The sequence below is a fragment of the Coregonus lavaretus genome, assembly GCF_964263955.1.
Source record: "Coregonus lavaretus genome assembly, chromosome: 14".
Classification (NCBI taxonomy): Eukaryota; Metazoa; Chordata; class Actinopteri; order Salmoniformes; family Salmonidae; genus Coregonus; species Coregonus lavaretus.
Window position 1 is genome coordinate 7,667,273 of NC_140001.1, and position 25,146 is coordinate 7,692,418.

A 25,146-nucleotide genomic window follows, 5' to 3' on the forward strand; every position below is an offset into this window, starting at 1 on the left:
ATCAACAACCAATTTGGCAGAGATTGAAGTGTTGTTTAAATAATAATGTGCGAATATTGTACAATCCATGTGTGCAAAACTCTTAGAGACTTACCCAGAAAAACACAGCTGTAATCGCTGCCAAAATTGATTCTAACATGTATTGACTCAGTGGTGTGAATGCTTATGTAAATGAGATACTTCTGTATTTAATTTTCAAAAATTTGCTAAGTCAAGGTATACCAGTCAAGGTATACCAAACCTTTTTTGATATACTCAGAGGACCATTATTAGCATGTATTAACCACTCCTATGTAAATGATAGATTATCAGACACTCAAGAAGAAGCTCTGATTTCATTATTACTGAAACAGGATACAAGTGGAAAATATAAAGATCCAGTCCATTAAAAAAATTGGAGGACCCTTTCACTTCAGTGTTGTGATGCAAAAATCCTAGCAAAATGTATTGCGCATAGATTTAAAAAGATATTGTTGGACATTATTCATTCTAATCAGACAGGTTTTTTTACATGGACAATACATTGGAGATAATATAAGGCAAGTACTGGAAACAATAGAACACTATGAAAAATCTGGGAAACCAGGCCTGCTATTCATAGCAGACTTTGAAAATGCATTTGATAAAGTACGACTAGGGTTTATATATAAATGCCTGGAGGATTTCAATTTTGGAGAATCTCTTATAAAATGGGTTAAAATCATATATAGTAACCCTAGGTGTAAAATAGTAAATAATGTATATTTCTCCTAAAGTTTTAAACTGTCAAGAGGAGTGAAACAAGGTTGTCTACTATCGGCATATCTATTTATTATGGCCATTGAAATGTTAGCTATTAAAATCAGATCCAACAATAATATCAAGGGATTAGAAATCCAGGGTTTAGAAACAAAGGTGTCATTGTACGCTGATGATTCATGTTTTCTTATAAAGCCACAACATGAATCCCTCCACAGCCTCATAGAGGATCTAGATACATTTTCTAACCTCTGTGGATTACAACCAAATTATGATAAATGTACTATATTACATTTAGCAGACACTCTTATCCAGAGTGACTTACAGTTAGTGAATACATATTTTTTTTTATACTGGCCCCCCGTGGGAATCGAACCCACAACCCTGGCGTTGCAAACGCCATGCTCTATCAACTGAGCTACATCCCTGCCGGCCATTCCCTCCCCTACCCTGGACGACGTTGGGCCAATTGTGCGCCGCCCATGAGTCTCCCGGTCACGGCCGGCGGCGACAGAGCCTGGATTTGAACCAGGATCTCTAGTGGCACAGTTTGCACTGCGATGCAGTGCCTTAGACCACTGCACCACTCAGGAGGTATTGGATCGCTAAAAAATACAATTTTTACCTTACCATGTAGTTTGCCAATAAAATGGTCTGATGGTGATGTGGATATACTCGGAATACATATCCCAAATGAAATACATTATCTTACTCCAATACATTTTAATAGAAAGTTAGCAAAAATAGATTAGATCTTGTTACCATGGAAAGGTAAATACCTGTCAATTTGTGGAAAAATCACCCTGATTAACTCTTTAGTATTATCTCAGTTTACCTATTTGCTTATGGTCTTGCCTACGCCTAGCGAACAGTTTTTTAAATTATACGAGAAAAGAATATTCAATTTTATTTGGAACGGCAAGCCAGACAAAATTAAACGGGCCTATTTATATAATGAATATGAATTTGGAGGACATAAATTATTAAATATTAAAGCATTAGACCTATCACTAAAAGCTTCAGTCATACAAAAGTTATACTTAAATCCGAACTGGTTCTCTAGCAAATTAGTAAGATTGTCTCACCCAATGTTCAAGAACGGCCCTTTTCCCTTTATTCAGATTACAACCTCTCACTTTCAGTTATTTGAAAAGAAAATCATCTCCCAAATATCACTATTTCTAAAACAAGCCATAGACAGTTGGTTGCAAATTATAATATGACATTTAGCAGACGCTTTCATCCAAAGCGACTGACAGTCATGTGTAAATAGATTTTTACGTATGGGTGGTCCCGGGGATCGAACCCACTACCCTGGTGTTACAAGCGCCATGCTCTACCAATTGAGCTACAGAGGACCACATAGATACATTTACATTTTAGTCAATTAGCAGACGCTCTTATCCAGAGCGACTTACAGTTAGTGAGTGCGTACATTTGTATTTTTTTTTTCTTCATACTGGCCCCCCGTGGGAATCAAACCCACAACCCTGGCGTTGCAAACGCCATGCTCTACCAACTGAGCTACGCGGGACTACTAATTTCAATTGAATCATCCAGAAACGACAGAACAAATAATGCAACAAATATTGTGGTTAAACTCAAATATACTAATTGATAAAAAACATTATTTTTTGAATAAAAAAAGAAAGAAAAGGTATAATCTTCATAAATTATATCATAGGTAGGACTGGTGGAGTTATGTCGCACATGCAGCTAACAAAAACATATGGAAATGTCTGCTCTACCCGAAATTACAACCAAATAATTACAGCATTACCACAAACATGGAAGAGGAAAGTGGAAGGGGGAAAAAGTAAGGAACTTGTCTGTCGGCCCTGCATTAAAGAACATACAGTGGGGAAAAAAAGTATTTAGTCAGCCACCAATTGTGCAAGTTCTCCCACTTAAAAAGATGAGAGAGGCCTGTAATTTTCATCATAGGTACACGTCAACTATGACAGACAAAATGAGAAAAAAATATCAAGAAAATCACATTGTAGGATTTTTAATGAATTTATTTGCAAATTGTGGTGGAAAATAAGTATTTGGTCAATAACAAAAGTTTCTCAATACTTTGTTATATACCCTTTGTTGGAAATGACACAGGTCAAACGTTTTCTGTAAGTCTTCAAAAGGTTTTCAGACACTGTTGCTGGTATTTTGGCTCATTCCTCCATGCAGATCTCCTCTAGAGCAGTGATGTTTTGGGGCTGTCGCTGGGCAACACAGACTTTCAACTCCCTCCAAAGATTTTCTATGGGGTTGAGATCTGGAGACTGGCTAGGCCACTCCAGGACCTTGAAATGCTTCTTACGAAGCCACTCCTTCGTTGCCCGGGCGGTGTGTTTGGGATCATTGTCATGCTGAAAGACCCAGCCACGTTTCATATTCAATGCCCTTGCTGATGGAAGGAGGTTTTCACTCAAAATCTCACGATACATGGCCCCATTCATTCTTTCCTTTAAGCGGATCAGTCGTCCTGGTCCCTTTGCAGAAAAACAGCCCCAAAGCATGATGTTTCCACCCCCATGCTTCACATTAGGTATGGTGTTCTTTGGATGCATCTCAGCATTCTTTGTCCTCCAAACACGACAAGTTGAGTTTTTACCAAAAAGTTATATTTTGGTTTCATCTGACCATATGACATTCTCCCAATCCTCTTCTGGATCATCCAAATGCACTGTAGCAAAATTCAGACGGGCCTGGACATGTACTGGCTTAAGCAGGGGGACACGTCTGGCACTGCAGGATTTGAGTCCCTGGCGGCGTAGTGTGTTACTGATGGTAGGCTTTGTTACTTTGGTCCCAGCTCTCTGCAGGTCATTCACTAGGTCCCCCCGTGTGGTTCTGGGATTTTTGCTCACCGTTCTTGTGATCATTTTGACCCCACGGGGTGAGATCTTGCGTGGAGCCCCATATCGAGGGAGATTATAGTGGTCTTGTATGTCTTCCATTTCCTAATAATTGCTCCCACAGTTGATTTCTTCAAACCAAGCTGCTTACCTATTGCAGATTCAGTCTTCCCAGCCTGGTGCAGGTCTACAATTTTGTTTCTGGTGTCCTTTGACAGCTCTTTGGTCTTGGCCATAGTGAAGTTTGGAGTGTGACTGTTTGAGGTTGTGGACAGGTGTCTTTTATACTGATAACAAGTTCAAACAGGTGCCATTAATACAGGTAACGAGTGGAGGACAGAGGAGCCTCTTAAAGAAGAAGTTACAGGTCTGTATGAGCCAGAAATCTTGCTTGTTTGTAGGTGACCAAATACTTATTTTCCACCATAATTTGCAAATAAATTCATTAAAAATCCTACAATGTGATTTTCTGGATTTTTTTTCTCTCAATTTGTCTGTCATAGTTGACGTGTACCTATGATGAAAATTACAGGCCTCTCTCATCTTTTTAAGTTGGAGAACTTGCACAATTGGTGGCTGACTAAATACTTTTTCCCCCCACTGTAATTGGTTAAAGAAAATTGTGATAAATAAAAAAGTATACCAGTTTTATTTCAGGACCAAAGGATTGACAGCCGTCCCATATACATGTAGATTGCAAAATAGTTGGCATAGTGTTTATGAACTGATACGCAAAATGACGCCAGATTCAAAACTTAGAATTTTTCAATTGAAATTATTATACAAAAATCTTGCTACCAATAGAATGTTATTTATATGGAGGATCAAATCTTTCCAGCTCTGCAGATTTTGCTGCGAAGAGACAGAATCATTAGATCATTTGTTTTGGTACTGTCCTTTGTAGCTTGTTTTTGGACACAGGTCCAGGAATGGCTAAAGGATTGCAATATTTACCTGGAGCTAACCCTGCAGATAGCACTACTGGGTGATCTGAAAAGTCATAGTCAATCGATCAATAATATAATAATATTTTTTGCCAAAAAAAATTATTTTTAATTTACAATCTGTAGAAACAATGATAATAGAAGGGTTCAAAACGTTTGTAAAACATCACATTACAGTTGAAAAATATATGGCAAATAGAAATCCAATATGGATGGTGTTAAGAGATAGATGAGAGGTGTTGAATGGAACTGAAGGATGGGACTAATAACAACTAACAACAACTAATAACAACAAGATAACTAATGTAAAGCATACTGTATCCATAATAAATATATAGGTTATAGATTGAGAGTTTTTGTGAAAGAGCACAGTCAGAAAGATATGGCATATACAGTGGGGGAAAAAAGTATTTAGTCAGCCACCGGGAGGAGGAGGAGGAATGCTGCCTATGACCCCAAGAACACCATCCCCACCGTCAAACATGGAGGTGGAAACATTATGCTTTGGGGGTGTTTTTCTGCTAAGGGGACAGGACAACTTCACTGCATCAAAGGGACGATGTACCGTCAAATCTTGGGTGAGAACCTCCTTCCCTCAGCCAGGGCATTGAAAATGGGTCATGGATGGTTATTCCAGCATGACAATGACCCAAAACACACGGCCAAGGCAACAAAGGAGTGGCTCAAGAAGACGCACATTAAGGTCCTGGAGTGGCCTAGCCAGTCTCCAGACATTAATCCCATAGAAAATCTGTGGAGGGAGCTGAAGGTTCGAGTTGCCAAACGTCAGCCTCGAAACCTTAATGACTTGGAGAAGATCTGCAAAGAGGAGTGGAACAAAATCCCTCCTGAGATATGTGCAAACCTGTTGGCCAACTACAAGAAACGTCTGACCTCTGTGATTGCCAACAAGGGTTTTGCCACCAAGTACCATGTTTTGCAGAGGGGTCAAATACTTATTTCCCTCATTAAAATGCAAATCAATTTATAAAATGTTTGACATGCGTTTTTCTGGATTTCTTTGTTGTTATTCTGTCTCTCACTGTTAAAATAAACCTAATATTAAAATTATAGACTGATCATGTCTTTGTCAGTGGGCAAACGTACAAAATCAGCAGGGGATCAAATACTTTTTTTTCCCTCACTGTATATATATATATATATATATATATATATATATATATACAGTGAAATAAATATATATACACTCCTTTCCTAATATTAAGCAAATATTAAGCACATTGCTTCTCTTTACAACAGTAGTGTATATATATATATATATATATATATATATATATATATATATATATATACACTACCGTTCAAAAGTTTGGGGTCACTTAGAAATGTCATTGTTTTCCATGAAAACATACATGAAATTAGTTTGAATAGGAAATATAGCAAAATGCATAGGAAATATAGTCATTGACAAGGTTAGAAATAATGATTTTTTATTGAAATAATAATTGTGTCCTTCAAACTTTGCTTTCGTCAAAGAATCCTCCATTTGCACTAATTACAGCCCTGCAGACCTTTGGCATTCTAGTCGTCAATTTGTTGAGGTAATCTGAAGAGATTTCACCCCGTGCTTCCTGAAGCACCTCCCACAAGTTTGATTGGATTGATGGGCACTTCTTACGATCAAGCTGCTCCCACAACAGCTCAATAAGGTTGAGATCAAGTGACTGTGCTGGCCACTCCATTATAGACAGAATATCAGCTGACTGCTTCTTCCCTAAATAGTTATTGTATAGTTTGGAGCTGTGCTTTGGGTCATTGTCCTGCAGCCCCCAGTATCACTCCTACTCCCCAGGAGCTATCATTTGTTGACTTCTGTAACCGTAAAAGTCTTGGTTTTCTGCACGTAAATATCAGAAGCCTCCTTCCTAAGTTTGAGTTATTCACTGTGTTAGCACACTCCGCCAACCCTGATGTTCTAGCAGTGTCTGAATCCTGGCTTAGGAAGGCCACCAAAAATTCTGAAATTTCCATCCCCAACTATAACATTTTCCGTCTAGATAGAACTGCCAAAGGGGGTGGAGTTGCAATCTACTGTAGAGATAGCCTGCAGAGCTCTATCATACTATCCAGGTCTGTGCCCAAACAGTTTGAGCTTCTACTTCTAAAAATCCACCTTTCCAGAAATAAATCTCTCACTGTTGCCGCTTGCTACAGACCCCCCTCAGCCCCCAGCTGTGCCCTGGACACCATATGTGAATTGATTGCCCCCCATCTATCCTCAGAGTTCGTACTGCTTGGTGACCTAAATTGGGATATGCTTAACGCCCCGGCCATCCTACAATCTAAACTAGATGCCCTCAATCTCACACAAATTATCAACGAACCTACCAGGTACAACCCTAAATCCGTAAACATGGGTACCCTCATAGATATCATCCTGACTAACTTACCCTCTAAATACACCTCCGCTGTCTTCAACCAGGATCTCAGCGATCACTGCCTTATTGCCTGCGTCCGTAACGGGTCCGCGGTCAAACGACCACCCCTCATCACTGTCAAACGCTCCCAAAAACACTTCAGCGAGCAGGCCTTCCTAATTGACCTGGCCCAGGTATCCTGGATGGATATAGATCTCATTCCGTCAGTAGAGGATGCCTGGTTGTTCTTTAAAAGTAATTTCCTCTCAATCTTAAATAAACATGCCCCATTCAAAAAATACAGAACTAAGAACAGATATAGCCCCTGGTTCTCCTCAGACTTGACTGCCCTTGACCAGCACAAAAACATCCTGTGGCGTACTGCATTAGCATCAAATAGCCCCCGCGATATGCAACTTTTCAGGGAAGTTAGGAACCAATATACACAAGCAGTTAGGAAAGCAAAGGCTAACTTTTTCAAACAGAAATTTGCATCCTGTAGCACTAACTCCAAAAAGTTTTGGGACACTGTAAAGTCCATGGAAAATAAGAGCACTTCCTCCCAGCTGCCCACTACACTGAGGCTAGGAAACACTATCACCACCGATAAATCTACAATAATCGAGAATTTCAACAAGCATTTTGCTACGGCTGGCCATGCTTTCCACCTGGCTACCACTACCCCGGCCACCAGCTCTGCACCCTCCGCTGCAACTTGCCCATGCCCCCCCCGCTTCTCCTTCACACAAATCCAGACAGCTGATGTTCTGAAAGAGCTGCAAAATCTGGACCCCTACAAATCATCTGGGCTAGACAATCTGGACCCTTTCTTTCTAAAACTAGCCGCCAAAATTGTCGCAACCCCTATTACTAGCCTGTTCAACCTCTCTTTCGTAACGTCTGAGATCCCCAGAGATTGGAAAGCTGCCGCGGTCATCCCCCTCTTCAAAGGGGGTGACACTCTAGATCCAAACTGTTACAGACCCATATCCATCCTGCCCTGCCTTTCAAAAGTTGTTGAAAGCCAAGTCAACAAACAGATCACCGACCATTTCGAATCCCACCGTACCTTCTCCGCTATGCAATCCGGTTTCCGAGCTGGTCATGGGTGCACTTCAGCCACGCTCAAGGTCCTAAACGATATTATAACCGCGATCGATAATAGACAGTACTGTGCAGCCGTTTTCATTGACCTGGCCAAGGCTTTCGACTCTGTCAACCACCGCATTCTTATTGGCAGACTAAATAGCCTTGGTTTCTCAAATGACTGCCTCGCCTGGTTCACCAACTACTTCTCAGATAGAGTTCAATGTGTCAAATCGGAGGGCCTGTTGTCTGGACCTATGGCAGTCTCTATGGGGGTGCCACAGGGTTCAATTCTTGGGCCGACTCTTTTCTCTGTGTATATCAATGACGTCGCTCTTGCTGCTGGTGACTCTCAGATCCACCTCTACGCAGACGACACCATTTTGTATACATCTGGCCCTTCATTGGACACTGTGTTAACAAACCTCCAAACGAGCTTCAATGCCATACAACACTCCTTCAGTAGCCTCCAACTGCTCTTAAACACTAGTAAAACTAAATGCATGCTCTTCAACCGAACGCTGCTTGCACCCGCCCACCCGACTAGAATCACTACTCTCGACGGGTCTGACCTAGAGTATGTGGACAACTACAAATATCTAGGTGTCTGGTTAGACTGTAAACTCTCCTTCCAGACTCACATTAAGAATCTCCAATCCAAAGTTAAATCTAGAATCGGTTTCCTATTTCGCAACAAAGCCTCCTTCACTCATGCTGCCAAACATGCCCTCGTAAAACTGACTATCCTACCGATCCTTGACTTCGGCGATGTCATTTACAAAATAGCCTCCAACACTCTACTCAGCAAATTGGATGTAGTCTATCACAGTGCCATCCGTTTTGTCTCCAAAGCCCCATATAATACCCACCACTGTGACCTGTACGCTCTTGTTGGCTGGTCCTCACTACATATTCGTCGCCAAACCCACTGGCTCCAGGCCATCTATAAATCACTGCTAGGCAAATCCCCGCCTTATCTTAGCTCATTGGTCACCATAGCAACACCCACCCGTAGTCTGCGCTCCAGCAGATATATCTCACTGGTCATCCCCAAAGCCAACACTTCCTTTGGCCGCCATTCCTTCCAGTTCTCTGCTGCCAATGACTGGAACGAAATGCAAAAATCTCTGAAGCTGGAGACACTTATCTCCCTCACTAACTTTAAGCATCAGTTGTCAGAGCACCTTACCGATCACTGCACCTGTACACAGCCCATCTGAAATTAGCCCGCCCAACTACCTCATCCCTATATTGTTATTTATTTTGCTCATTTGTACCCCAGTATCTCTATTTGCACATCATCTCTTGCACATCTATCATTCCAGTGTTAATACTAATTGTAATTATTTTGCACTATAGCCTATTTATTGCCTTACCTCCATAACTTGCTACATTTGCACACACTGTATATATATGTATTTATGTTGTATTTTTGACTTTGTTTTGTTTTACCCCATATGTAACTCTGTGTTGTTGTTTTTATCGCACTGCTTTGCTTTATCTTGGCCAGGTCGCAGTTGTAAATGAGAACTTGTTCTCAACTGGTTTACCTGGTTAAATAAAGGTGAAATAAAAAATAAATAAAATAAATAGGAGGAAATTGGCTCCAATCAAGCGCCGTCCACAGGGTATGGCATGGCGTTGCAAAATGGATTGATAGCCCTCCTTCTTCAAGATCCCTTTTACCCTGTACAAATCTCCCAATTTACCACCACCAAAGCAACCCAGACCATCACATTGCCTCCACCATGCTTGACAGATGGCATCAAGCACTCCTCCAGCATCTTTTAATTTGGTCTGCGTCTCACAAATGTTCTTCTTTGTGATCCGAACACCTCAAACTTCGATTTGTCTGTCCATAACACTTTTTTCCAATCTTCCTCTATCCAGTGTCTGTGTTATTTTGCCCATCTTAATCTTTTATTTTTATTGGCCAATCTGAGATATGGCTTTTTCTTTGCAACTCTGCCTAGAAGGTCAGCATCCCGGAGTCGCCTCTTCACTGTTGACGTCAAGACTGGTGTTTTACGGGTACTATTTAATGAAGCTGCCAGTTGAGGACCTGTGAGTCATCTGTTTCTCAAACTAGACACTCTAATGTATTTGTCCTCTTGCTCAGTTGTGCACCGGGGCCTCCCATTCCTCTATCTATTCTGGTTAGAGAAAGTTTGCGCTGTTCTGTGAAGGGAGTAGTACACAGCGTTGTATGAGATCTTCAGTTTATTGGCAATTTCTCACATGGAATAGCCTTCATTTCTCAGAACAAGAATAGACTGACGAGTTTCAGAAGAAAGTTCTTTGTTTCTGGCCATTTTGAGCCTGTAATCAAACCCACAATTGCTGATGCTCCAGATACTCAACTAGTCTAAAGAAGGCCAGTTTTATTCCTTCTTTAATCAGCACAACAATTTTCAGCTGTGCTAACATAATTGCAAAAGGGTTTACTAATTATCAATTAGCCTTTTAAAATGATAAACTTCGATTAGCAAACACAACATGCCATTGGAACACAGGACTGATGGTTGCTGATAATGGGCCTCTGTACGCCTATGTAGATATTCCATTAAAAATCAGCCATTTCCAGCTACAGTAGCCATTTACAACAGTAACAATGTCTACACTGTATTTCTGATCAATTTGATGTTATTTTAATGGACAATTTTTTTTCTTTTCTTTCGAAAACAAGGACATTTCTAAGTGACCCCAAACTTTTGAACGGTAGTGTATGTTCTAATTCTATTCTATATTCATTTTCTATAATTGAGGGTCTCAGATTTTCACTTCATTACATATAGTCGGTTGCAGGCGGGTTATTGGCAATTGTGGGTGGGTGTGGATAGGACTGTTGCGGTGACTATTACCGCCACATCGGCGGTCACGAATCATGAAGGCAGTCAAATTCCACGTGACCGTTTAGTCACGGTGGTTAGGCTTCTCCAAGCTCTGATGCTGCTGAAGGTCATAAGTAGCCTACCAAACGTGCTAACTGCCTGGTACTCGGCACTCTATTGATCCTCTAATCACTCTGACATTAATGCAAATGTAATCGAAAATCTAATCAAACACTTCATGAGAGCCCATGATCTCATGTTGCACAACATTTCTATAGGCTATGCAATTGCGTGAGAAAACAGAGTGATTAAAAAGAGGTGGATCCCATCAGCTTTCTATAGGCTAGGCCTACTATATTTATTTCTCAACTTTCCTAATATTAAGCAAATATTAAGCACATTGCTTCTCTTTACAACAGGAGTATAGCCTACCTGGCTGGCATGAAAATGATCCACAGGAAAAGTGCCCTCCATTTGCTATTTACAGTGAGGGAAAAAAGTAGTTGATCCCCTGCTGATTTTGTACATTTGCCCACTGACAAAGACATGATCAGTCTATAATTTTAATGGTAGGTTTATTTGAACAGTGAGAGACAGAATAAACACAAAAAAATCCTGAAAAACGCATGTTAGAAATGTTATTAATTGATTTGCATTTTAATGAGGGAAATAAGTATTTGACCCCTCTGCAAAACATTACTTAGTACTTGGTGGCAAAACCCTTGTTGGCAATCACAGAGGTCAGACGTTTCTTGTAGTTGGCCACCAGGTTTGCATACATCTCAGGAGGGATTTTGTTGCACTCCTCTTTGCAACTCTTCTCCAAGTCATTAAGGTTTTGAGGCTGACGTTTAGCAACTCGAACCTTCAGCTCCCTCCACATATTTTCTATGGGATTAAGGTCTGGAGACTGGCTAGGCCACTCCAGGACCTTAATGTGCTTCTTCTTGAGCCACTCCTTTGTTGCCTTGGCCGTGTGTTTTGGGTCATTGTCATGCTGGAATACCCATCCACGACCCATTTTCAATGCCCTGGCTGAGGGAAGGAGGTTCTCACCCAAGATTTGACAGTACATGGCCCCGTCCATCGTCCCTTTGATGCGGTGAAGTTGTCCTGTCCCCTTAGCAGAAAAAAACCCCCAAAGCATAATGTTTCCACCTCCATGTTTGACGGTGGGGATGGTGTTCTTGGGCTCATAGGCAGCATTCCTCCTCCTCCAAACACGGCTTGTTGAGTTGATGCCAAAGAGCTCGATTTTGGTCTCATCTGACCACAACACTTTCACCCAGTTCTCCTCTGAATCATTCAGATGTTAATTGGCAAACTTCAGACGGGCCTGTATATGTGCTTTCTTGAGTAGGTGGACCTTGCGGGCGCTGCAGGATTTCAGTCCTTCACGGCGTAGTGTGTTACCAATTGTTTTCTTGGTGACTATGGTCCCAGCAGCCTTGAGATCATTGACAAGATCCTCCCGTGTAGTTCTGGGCTGATTCCTGACTGTTCTCATGATCATTACAACTCCACGAGGTGAGATCTTGCATGGAGCCCCAGGCCGAGAGAGATTGACAGTTCTTTTGTGTTTCTTCCATTTGCGAATAATCGCACCAACTGTTGTCACCTTCTCACCAAGCTGCTTGGCGATGGTCTTGTAGCCCATTCCAGCCTAGTGTTGGTCTACAATCTTTTCCCTGACATCCTTGGAGAACTCTTTGGTCTTGGCCATGGTGGAGAGTTTGGAATCTGATTGATTGATTGCTTCTGTGGACAGGTGTCTTTTATACAGGTAACGAGCTGAGATTAGGAGCACTCCCTTTAAGAGTGTGCTCCTAATCTCAGCTCGTTACCTGTATTAAAGACACCTGGGAGCCAGAAATCTTTCTGATTGAGAGGGGGTGAAATACTTATTTCCCTCATTAAAATGCAAATCAATTTATAACATTTTTGACATGCATTTTTCTGGATTTTTTTGTTGTTATTCTGTCTCTCACTGTTCAAATAAACCTACCATTAAAATTATAGACTGATCGTTTCTTTGTCAGTGGGCAAACGTACAAAATCAGCAGGGGATCAAATACTTTTTTCCCTCACTGTAAGTATAGAGATTACATGTATTTTTTCCACTACCCCTGTTTCGAGACAGGTGCATGATAACTGTCCATTCTAAATCAAAACTAATTTCACACATTTGTTATTTAGTATATGTAAATCAATAATATTAGCCTATCACTTGTGAATGATGCCTAGCTTAAGCCAAGAAACAATGCTTTTTTTGTGTGACTTTTTCTAATCATAGTCGCACACCTCATGTAGCCTAACCCATCCTAAAGTGGCCAAATAACTTCTTAAAATGAAGCACATTAATCCGCTTTACAATGTGTGTAGAGCCTAACTGGTATACATACTGTATGGAGCGCGTGAGTTTCACATTTGGGGACGATCATTTTGACCATAAATATGCACCTTTATAATAAAAGCATTACATGCATAATCACATTTGTGGTCACTTTTGATAGTGGAACATTTGTGCTTAATGACTACTGCCGTTTTTGGATGCTAGTAGTTGTACTAATTTGGGATCTATCACATCCCACAACTGTCCCAGACTATGTTTGGAATATGTATTTCTCGCACAGAATAGAATAGGTCAACTTTTGTACTATGGGGGATAGTAGATTGACATAGGCTAGTGCTTTTGCTGTTCGTTAGGCCTACTCATCTTGTTGGCTGACAAAAAGTAAATGTGGACAGTTCTTCCAATATCTTCAATATGCACCTCAAAATTGGATGAGGACGCGCGCAGTTGCGTCCCCTATGTGTCAGTCTTGTAGCCTGTGAGAAAGACCTGATCACTTGATGGAAAGCCGTGTGAGTGAGATGAGAGGTGCTTCGGAGCGGGCAGCATTTAGGGCTGCAAAAGGCATGGACTTTTTTAGGGTACATTATGGCCACACAAAGGGGAGGCATTATCAAGTGCTTCTCAAATTCTGAATGAGAGACTGATGAAGTGTGTGCAGCCTGCGCAAAAAACAAAGCAGAGCTCATGCCTTTCAAGCGACTATTTTCAAAGCATCATGCAGCCTTACAATGTATTAAAAATCAAAACATATAGCCCAACGTTTGTAGAACAACTAAAGTTACATTAATAACTCTAAATTAAGCATATAAGAGTACCTATTTCTTTGTTAACCGCTCAACAAAGAAAAGCCGCATGGGCGCACTCAATCAAATTGTTTGGAGAAAATATACTTTCGATTTTATTCAGCTATGCTCAATTGTATTCTTCATACTATAAAATAATGCCACGGAATTCTAAGCACATTTTGTCTGCTAAATGAACTAGTGTAGCCCACAGCCATATGGCATAGCCATATTAGGACCTAACATAAGGACAACTCAGAGTATGCTATTCTGTTCTTCTGAAATAGACTACATTTTCTTCACATCATGTTTCTTTAGACCTGTCTAAAATAAATAATGGATTTATTGTGAAGGTGTAGGCTATATTACATGAATTTATTATACTTTTTTAAATGTAGATTTAAAGGTAGATGTTCCAAAGCTATGCATCAGTGGCTTGTAAGCTATGTGTGGAAGCCAGGAGATGCTAAATGTGTTTATGTTAATTAAAGGTCAATTACCGTGAGACCGACAGTTATTTGCTTGACAATCACCGGCTGACGACATTTTGTGACCGCCACAGCCCTAGGTGTGGGTGAACAAACAGCTGACCCGCGCATTACTAACGGTATGTGTGTGTGTGTATGTGCGCGCGTGTGTGTGTGCGAGTGTCTGTGCTATATGCATCTGTGCTATATGCAGATTGAGTGAGGTGGAGGTCTCAGGCTGCCTCCATCAATCCCAGAGTAGCTGCAGCATCTCTACTGTGACTGATGTTTTTACTATGCTTCACAACACACCTGCTTTACAAAGAACAAAAAAAAAACTAACCTGGCTGCCTCGCACCATAAATCTCCCTCAGAAAATACATTTTCATAATTTTCCCTCAGAAAAGAAATGGCTCCCTGTAAATCTGAAAGGCTAAGCAGCGGAAGTGTTGAGGCTGAGATTTGAGGCTCATGGTATATATTATTATTATTTGAGGCTCATTTCACAGCTGCTCACCAGAAATTGGTGGCTACAGTGGCTTGCGAATGTATTCAACCCCCTTGGCATTTTTCCTATTTTGTTGCCTTACAACCTGGAATTAAAATTGATTTTGGGGGTTTGAATCATTTGATTTACACAACATGCCTACCACTTTGAAGACGCTTTTTTTGTTGTTGTTGTGTGAAACAAACAAGAAATAATAAAAAAAGAAAGGAAACTTGAGCCTTCATAACTATTCACCCCCCCAAAGTCAATACTTTGTAGAGCCAACTTTTGCAGCAATTACAGCTGCAAGTCTCTTGGGGTATGTCTCTATAAGCTTGGCACATCTAGCCACTGGAATTTATTCCCATTCTTCAAGGCAAAACTGCTCCAGCTCCTTCAAGTTGGATGGGTTCCGCTGGTGTACAGCAATCTTTAAGTCATACCACAGATTCTCAATTGGATTGAGGTCTGGGCTTTGACTAGGCCATTCCAAGACATTTAAATGTTTCCCCTTCAACCACTCGATTGTTGCTTTAGCTGTATGCTTATGTTCCTTGTCCTGCTGGAAGGTGAACCTCCGTCTCAGTCTCAAATCTCTGGAAGACTAAAAAAGGTTTCCCTCAAGAATTTCCCTGTATTTAGCGCCATCCATCATTCCTTCAATTCTGACCAGTTTCCCAGTCCCTGCCGATGAAAAACATCCCCACAGGGATGGTGTTCTCTGGGTGATGAGCGGTGTTGGGTTTGCGCCAGACATAGCGTTTTCCTTGATGGCCAAAAAGCTCAATTTTAGTCTCATCTGACCAGAGTACCTTCTTCCATATGTTTGGGGAGTCTCCCACATGAGTTTTGGTGAACACCAAACGTGTTTGCTTATTTTTTTATTTAAGCAATGGCTTTTTTTCTGGCCACTCTTCCGTAAAGCCCAGCTCTGTGGAGTGTCCGGCTTAAAGTGGTCCTATGGACAGATACTCCAATCTCCGCTGTGGAGCTTTGCAGCTCCTTCAGGGTTATCTTTGGTCTCTTTGTTGCCTCTCTGATTAATAGCCTCCTTGCCTGGTCCGTGAGTTTTGGTGGGCGGCCCTCTCTTGGCAGGTTTGTTGTGGTGCCATATTCTTTCCATTTTTTAATAATGGATTTAATGGTGCCCCGTGGGATGTTCAAAGTTTAGGATATTTTTTAATAACCCAACACTGATCTGTACTTGATCTTCATGGTGCCGCTTGCTTGGTGGTATCCCTTGCTTAGTGGTGTTGCAGACTCTGGGGCCTTTCAGAACAGGTTATATATACTGAGATCATGTGACACTTAGATTGCACACAGGTGGACTTTATTTAACTAATTATGTGACTTCTGAAGGTAATTGGTTGCACCAGATCTTATTTAGGGGCTTCATAGGAAAGGGTGAATACATATGCACGCACCACAAGTTCTTGGACTATTTTGTGTATGTCCATTACATGAAATCCAAATAAAAATCCATTTAAATTACAGGTTGTAATGCAACAAAATAGGAAAAACGCCAAGGGGGATGAATACTTTTGCAAGGCACTTACACACTCTTTTGTCCCCAAAGCCATTTTTTCGGAAGACGAGGCGATGTGTAAGAGAACACTGTTACATCTTAAAGAGCTCGGGCTTAGAGACTGGTACAGTTAATACCTGGGAGGACCATCTTCTGGTGAGTGGGGAGGGCAGCCGCAGAGAGTCGTTATAGCAATACACAACTCCACAGTGCAACTGGCAGCGTGAGACCCAAAATGGCTCTGCCGGCTGGTCTGCTGGGAGCCACACTTATTTAGCCAGCCTTGATGCTTTTAACCTGGTGCAGTGGACCATGGGAGATGAGCTCCATAGGGACAGACGGGGGGATGAAGCTGCTTCACTCCCACACACAGGACAGGACAGACTGACACACTTACACATCTAGTGATAAACAGTCCCTCTCTCTCCGCCTCTCTCTCTTTTTCTCTCTTCCCTCCCTCCCTCCCTCCCTCCCTCCCTCCCTCCCTCCCACAAATAGTACGTACACATACAATACAGTATAATGAAGGTGGATGGAGATGGTGGGGAACATTAACGATGTTGGTGCATTAACTCTGGGCCTCCAGAATGCAGGGAGTTCAGGCCGTTATCCATTAGCTTGCTAATGTCTGCCATGCTGCGAGTCCATCAGATCTCCATCACATATCTTCATACATCATTGAATCCTTCCCTATGGATATCGACTATAGTGCATCCCTCCCCACTCCCTACTCTCTGCACCCCCCTTCCCAGCATACCTGGGTTCACATACTATTCAAAATCTTTCAAATACTTTAATGTTGTTCGCTTTAGCCTGCCAGGAGTGCCAGGTGGGTGGGGTTTGCCTTTTGAGACCTTCCTGTTGGTTCTATTGCAAAAGGCAAGCTTAATTGAGCACAGATACAGTATTAGAAATGATTTTGAATAGTATATGAGCCCAGGACCGCTTCCCTCTCTTCCCATAACACCGCCGTCGGCCGATCCTTACCATATTGCTGGTCGTAGAAGATGATGAACTTCTGCCAGCTGTACTCGCTGACCACTTGGAGGATGACGTCGTTGAGGTAGACGGGCGGGCGAACGAAGAGGGTGTAGTCGTCCTGGCGGCCGCGGCTGGTGAGGGGGCAGCTGGAGCGAGGGGTGCCGGCGGGGGCACGTTGGATGAACAGGTGCGGGATGTGCATGGCGTCCGCCAGCGACTGCAGGGAGCCTGCCGACATACAGCCAACAGAGCTTACCAGAGCCAGGATCCCCCTGTTCATCAACTCACAGGCTGCACAGTGGGAGAGAGAGAGGGAGGTGGGGGGGAGCGGAAGAAAGAGAGGGGAAGGAGAGAGAGAGAGAGAGAGAGAGAGAGAGAGAGAGAGAGAGAGAGAGAGAGAGAGAGAGAGAGAGAGAGAGAGAGAGAGAGAGAGAGAGAGAGAGAGAGAGAGAGAGAGAGAGAGAGAGAGAGAGAGAGAGAGAGAGAGAGAGAGAGAGAGAGAGAGAGAGAGAGAGAGAGAGAGAGAGAGAGAGAGAGAGAGAGAGAGAGAGAGAGAGAGAGAAGGGGGGTTAGTTATTTAAAGTTATGAAACTGAGTAAGAGAAAAGGGCATAGTAGTGGACATACAGTAATGACATATATACACTGTTCCACTCTTTTCTTGGAGGAATCTGGATTATTACTGTATGATAAAGTTGTTGGCTTTAATCAGGAGCCAGCAGCAGAAGCAGGGGCTGATATATGAGTCTTCTATCATTTTAATGACCACACTGGAACAGCGTGAATATCATTCCTTCCACTCCATTTAGAGATTCCTTTAAAAGCGATATTTTTAGAGGCTGTGTGAATACTTTGGTTATGACCAGGCAGGTCATTACTGGAACACAGACTAGCACAACCGGAGTAGCTACGTATATATGTACCGTATGTACGAATGCGCGCATATAAGCGCACAAAACACAAACACGCACACATACACACACTCACAATCAAACACACACCCAGACCCCCACACACACATCTACCCTCCTAGTTCTGGGTAGCCTGGTCAACAAAAACCCACAACCACACACATATTTACCCACCTACTCACACACACACACACAATTGAACATCCACGCCAACAGGAAGCATCTGTGACAACACCAGTGTCCCTGTGCATCACAGCCTCCTCTCATCTCAAAGGAATTAGACTCCATGCGGTGTGTCTACTAGGCTGTGTAGCCTGGCCAATAACATCCCACCTCCAACCTCTCCTTCACTACCCCCTTCGTCCCCCACCCCCTCACCCCGTTGGCCTGCCTGCCCACTCGTCCCTTGCACCCGCTCACGCCCCAGGACGCACGCTGACGCCAGACACCAACATTCATCTCACTTCTACCGCTGGATTTTATTGTCACGGAGTTGGGAAGGTGAAACATGGAGGGGCGAGTGGAGATGTGAATAATTTGCCAACTCTGGCAGATAAATATAAGTGTGAAGTAAGGATGTGCTGGAATAGAGGAGGCAGGAACAATGCTGCTAAGAAAAGTTGAATGAAAAAAAGGAGAGGGGGAGAGAAAGAGAGAGAAAGAGAGAGAGAGAGAGAGAGAGAGAGAGAGAGAGAGAGAGAGAGAGAGAGAGAGAGAGAGAGAGAGAGAGAGAGAGAACACAAACTCCAAACAGCAGCTCTGCCAATGGAGGAGCAAAGATATGCCACAGGAATTGAGTGGGCTCTTCAATATCATCCCTACCACTACCACAAACACAGACATAAACACACACGCAACTCGTTTTCTCTCTCTCGCTACTCCTGTCTCTCTTGCTCTCTCTGTCTCTCTGCCTCTCTCTAATTCTCTCTCGCTCTTACTAAGGCACAAGGCACCAAGGTTAACACACAGCCGACACATTTCTTATTAATCATCTTATGTAACTAGAAAAATGATGATGTGGTGTAAAACTTCACAAAAAGTTCTTTTAAATATTTTTTTCTTAAACTTAATAGTTGAAATACTCCTGAAGGCTGCACTTTATAAACTCAGCCTTTGAATAATGAATCAATCTTACAATATATAATTATATATAAAACAGACTATGTGGCTTTGTCAGTATTCAATTAGTAATGGCATCAATGACACATCATTTTATCCTTTTAAGGGGCAATCTGTGATTGGTACATCCATTTGATTTAATTAATGATATAATGGCTAGAAAATGATCATTACTGCCTTAAATAGTATTTATTTGATGGATTAATGGACCTAATGCAGTCTTTTTTAATCTGAATAAGCTTTGATAACAGAGTTTGCTAACAAGATTCCATTCAACATGTAGGGCGATCATGCAACCGGCCTCGCTTAGCAGCGTCATGGCTTAGGCGGAGGATAGCCAGGCTAATCGTCATGGCTTCCGCGGAGGACAGCCAGGCTAATCTGCACTTATTGAGACATTTGGAGAATTAGCACCCTCATCTCTCACATCACACACTTAAGTCAGCAGGGGTCTCAACGCTTTTCTCATTAGTGTACTTTGTTAACTCCTTAACCGTGACTTGGCGCAACCCCAACCACCTTGTTACATCATTGCAACGTAGTGAGGCAGATGAAATACAACAACTGTACTGTTACCAGGTCACAAAAGACAAAAAGCTCAAGGTTGCAATGGACACCACACAACCACCTTGACAACACACAACCACCTTGACAACACACAACCACCTTGAATCATGACTTCAGAGTACAGTTCACTTGAGTCCCAAGAGTAGCATGGCCAGTTAACCAGCCAGGGTTTGTTCCTTACTAGGTGTGTGTGTGTGTGTGTGTGTGTGTGTGTGTGTGTGTGTGTGTGTGTGTGTGTGTGTGTGTGTGCGTGCGTTACCTGAGTGCCTGCACATACATCAGGATGCTTCTCTTTGTGTGTCTTGTTTAGTTGTTTGTTTCTCGTCTCTCTGTACGCGACTGTCTGTCTGTCTGTCTGTCTGTCTGTCTGTCTGTCTGTCTGTCTGTCTGTCTGACTGTCTGTCTGTCTGTCTGTCTGTCTGTCTGTCTGTCTGTCTGTCTGTCTGTCTGTCTGACTGTCTGTCTGACTGTCTGTCTATCTGTCTGTCTGTCTGTCTGTCTGTCTGTCTGTCTGACTGTCTGTCTGTCTGTCTGTCTGTCTGTCTGTCTGTCTGACTGACTGACTGTCTGTGCGGAACCTGATTGTGAGTGTGTTTGTTTTGTGGATTCCTCTCATTCTAAAGCATTTGCATCCATCAATATTTGACAGAAACTTCACCTTACAGACACTTTGAGTTGTATGCCAGCTGAAATACACTCCAGTAGAGAATTAACACTTGAATAAAGTGAGGAAGTGTAATGGGCGTGGGATCCCTCCCACCCTCCTTCCCCTTGCAGTAACACTTAACACTCCTGAAACCTGCTGCTGTTGAGTACACAAGATAAATGTTTCCCTGGAGATTAGAGAGTTTTCCTTTTTATAGCTGAGGCTTTTGTTGCTGTCACTTTTACGAGAGAGATCTGCAACTCATTCTCTCCTTATTCCCCGTTCGCTCTGAGAGTCAGAGACACCCTGGCCTTGTGGGATGCTTCTAGAGAAGTGATTCGCTCCTCTGCCATCAACGCTAGTAGGGAACCACTGGGAATGGGAGGCCATGGGTCTGACTGAGCTAACTCAGATTGAACGCGACGGACTCTCTTTCTCTCTATCTTTCTCTCCCATTCCATTTTCACTGGCCATAATGACCTTTTCATCAATTGTTCAACCCTATTTCGAAAATGGATTGGGTACATTGCCATCTAAATGCTTTGTGTGACTCAGGCTGAATAGCTCACGAACAAGATTGAAGTCACTTTGGCCTGGCGAGCCATCTCTAAATCACTAGTATTCCATCAATTTCACATTTCTCAGTTGTTAGATTTTTTAAAAAAGTGAGGTATTACTGTGTAGATAAAATACTGTTGACGATAGTAGTGACATCCAGCAGGTCTTCCTATTGATTCAATTTGACAAATGAAAAGGAGAGGAGTGGCGGCGGAGTCATCTCCTCACCACAACTTTTCCCTCAGCCCAACCTACTTCTCTGCAGATGTTAGGGAGCCATTGCCTAACCAATATCTCTGAGGGGAGAGGCGGGCTGGGTATGGGGCCGGGACCAGGGCTGGGAGAGCTGCATGAAAAAAAGTTCACAAAGGGAACATGGGCGTAGGTGGTAGGATCCAACTGTTAGAGAAATCAATGGAAATACTCATTTGAGAAGCAGTGGTACAGTCAGTAAATGTTTAAAGATTCAATTCCTGTCCCCTTTTGATTTAATGAAGGAGCCACATGGTGCATGGTACAATACAGCAACAACATATGTCATACTAATAATAATGACTAGGAACTAGTGCACCTAGCAGGCTGAGAGACTGGTGAGACTGGGAGAGAGATGGGGGGAGAGGAGGGAGATGGGGGGGAGAGGAGGGAGATGGGGGGGAGAGGAGGGAGATGGGGGGGAGAGGAGGGAGATGGGGGGAGAGGAGGGAGATGGGGGGGAGAGGAGGGAGATGGGGGGGAGAGGAGGGAGATGAGGGAGAGGAGGGAGATGGGGGAGAGGAGAGAGATGGGGGAGATGGGGGATATGGGGGGGAGAGAGATGGGGGAGAGGAGGGAGATGGGGGGAGAGAGATGGGTGGAGAGGAGAGAGATGGGGATGGGGTGTAAGGAGAGAGATGGGGGTGTAAGGAGAGAGATGGGTGTAAGGAGTGGGATGGGTGTGTGTAAAGAGAGAGATGGGGGTGTGTAAAGAGAGAGATGGGGTGTGTAAGAAGAGAGATGGGGGTGTGTAAAGAGAGAGATGAGGGTGTGTAAAGAGAGAGATGGGGTGTGTAAGGAGAGAGATGAGGTGTGTAAGGAGAGAGATGAGGTGTGTAAGGAGGGAGATGAGGTGTGTAAGAAGAGAGATGGGGGTGTGTAAAGAGAGAGATGGGGGTGTGTAAAGAGAGAGATGGGGTGTGTAAGGAGAGAGATGAGGTGTGTAAGGAGAGAGATGAGGTGTGTAAGGAGAGAGATGAGGTGTGTAAGGAGAGAGATGAGGTGTGTAAGAAGAGAGATGGGGGTGTGTAAAGAGAGAGATGGGGGTGTGTAAGGAGAGAGATGGGGTGTGTAGGGAGAGAGATGGGGTGTGTAAGGAGAGAGATGGGGTGTGTAAGGAGAGATGGGGTGTGTAAGGAGAGAGAGGGGGGTGTGTAAGGAGAGAGATGGGGTGTGTAAGGAGAGATATGGGGTGTGTAAGGAGAGAGATGAGGTGTGTAAGAAGAGAGATGGGGTGTGTATGGAGATATGGGGTGTGTAAGGAGAGAGATGGGGTGTGTAGGGAGAGAGATGCATAGTGAATGTTTATTTTTTTCGTAATCAATCTACACACGATACCCCATAATGACAAAGCGAAAACAATTTTTTTAGAAATTTAAGCACATTTATTAAAATTCAAAAACAGAAATACCTTATTTATATAAGTATTCAGACCCTTTACTATGAGATTCGAAATTGAGCTCAGGTGCATCCTGTTTCCATCGATCATCTTTGAGATGTTTCTAATACTTGATTAGAGTCCACCTGTGGTAAATTCAATTGATTGGACATGATCTGGAAAGGCACACTCCTGTCTGTGTAAGGTCCCACAGTTGACAGTGCATGTCAACGCAAAATCCAAGCCATGAGGTTGAAGGAATTGTCCGTAGAGCTCCGAAACAGGATTGTGTCGAGGCACAGATCTGCGGAAGGGTACCAAAACATTTCTGCAGCATTGATGGTCCCCAAGAACACAGTGGCCTCCATCATTCTTAAATGGAAGAAGTTTGGAACCACCAAGACTCTTCCTAGAGCTGGCCGCCCTGCCAAACTGAGCAATCGGGGGAGAAGGGTCTTGGTCATGTAGGTGACCAAGAACCAAATGGTCACTCTGACAGAGCTCCAGAGTTCCTCTGTGGATATAGGAGAACCTTCCAGAAGGACAACCATCTCTGCAGCACTCCACAATAAGGCCTTTATGGTAGAGTGGCCAGACGGAAGCCACTCCTCAGTAAAAGGCACATGACAGCCCGCTTGGAGTTTGCCAAAAGGTACCTAAAGGACTCTTAGACCATGAGAAACAAGACTCTCTGGTCTGATGAAACCAAGATTGAACTCTTTGGCCTGAATGCTAAACGTCATGTCTGGAGGAAACCTGGCACCCTCCCTACAGTGAAGCATGGTGGTGGCAGCATCATGCTGTGGGGATGTTTTTCAGCGGCAGGGACTTGGAGACTAGTCAGGATCGAGGGAAAGATGAACGGAGCAAAGTACAGATAGATCTTTGATAAAAACCTGCTCCAGAGCGCTCAGGACCTCAGACTGGGGTGAAGGTTCACCTTCCAACAGGACAACAACCCTAAGCACACAGCGAAGACAACACAGGAGCGGCTTTGGGACAAGTCTCCGAATATCCTTGAGTGGCCCAGACGGACTTGAACCCGATCGAACATCTCTTGAGACCTGAAAATAGCTGTGCAGCGACGCTCCCCATCCAACCTGACAGAGCTTGAGAGGATCTGCAGAGAGGAATGGGAGAAATTCCCCAAATACAGGTGTGCCAAGCTTGTAGAATCATACCCAAGAAGACTCGAGGCTGTAATCGCTGCCAAAGGCGCTTCAACAAAGTACTGAGTAAAGGATCTGAATACTTATGTAAATGTAATATTTCAGTTTTTTTCTTCTTAATACATTTTCTAAAATCACTAAAAACCTGTTTTTGCTTTCTCATTATGGGGTATTTTGTGTAGATTGATAAGGGGGGGAAATAATTTAATCAATTTTAGAATAAGGCTGTAACGTAACAAAAAGTCAAGGTTTCTGAATGCACTGTATGTATCACAGGGGTTTGCTGAGGGGAGAACGGCTCATAATAATGGCCGGAACGGAGCGACTGGAATGGCATCAAACACCTGGAAAGCAAATGGGTTAGTGAGATATGTCGAGTTTGGACCACCTGAGTTTAATGTCATGTAGCAGCTGTGTTAAATTGGTTAGCGTGAAGTTGCACCAAGACGCCGACTTTTGCATTTTCCCGACCAATGGTTAAGGTTAGGATTAGGGGAGAGGGGAGCTGATCCTAGATCTGTGCCTAGGGGGAAACAGTGCTCTAGGAGGTGAGCCCCTCTCATTGTGTTGTGTTTCCCCAGTTCTCCACTAAATCTGATTTTCTAATTGAAGCAGTTTAAATTGAGTCGTTCATCCCAGTGAATCTCTAGTGCTCCTCTGTGGGCGGAATCTACGTATGACTCATAGAGACCTGGGCTCCAGAGCATTCCTCCTCCTCCTCCTCCTCCTCCTCCTCCTCCTTGTCCCTCTCTCAACTCCTCCTCCTCCTCCTCCTCCTCCTCCTCCTCCTCCTCCTCCTCCTTGTCCCTCTCTCAACTCTTCCTCCTCCTCCTCCTCCTCTTCCTCCTCCTCCTCCTCCTCCTCCTCCTCCTCCTTGTCCCTCTCTCAACTCTTCCTCCTCCTCCTCCTACTCCTTGTCCCTCTCTCAACTCTTCCTCCTCCTCCTCCCCCTCCTCCTCCTTGTCCCTCTCTCTCCTCCTCCTCCTCCTCCCCCTTGTCCCTCTCTTAACTCTTCCTCCTCCTTCTCCGCCTCCTCCTCCTTGTCACTGTCTCTCCTCCTCCTCCTCCTCCTTGTCCCTCTCTCAACTCTTCCTCCCCCTCCTCCTACTCCCTGTCC

The 25,146-nt window shown here is 43.3% G+C and overlaps 1 protein-coding gene across 1 annotated transcript in view; it reads right to left on the reverse strand.

Moving 5' to 3' along the window:
- LOC311141343 (glutamate receptor ionotropic, delta-2) overlaps nucleotides 1-25,146 on the reverse strand; it is a gene marked incomplete at both ends in the record, with an annotated part of 590,499 nt that overhangs the window by 281,258 nt on the left and 284,095 nt on the right. The window contains one exon of the mRNA XM_084176639.1: nucleotides 17,437-17,721. Within this exon, the coding sequence (XP_084032765.1) occupies nucleotides 17,437-17,721 (285 nt within the window). The remainder of the gene's footprint in view (nucleotides 1-17,436; nucleotides 17,722-25,146) is intronic.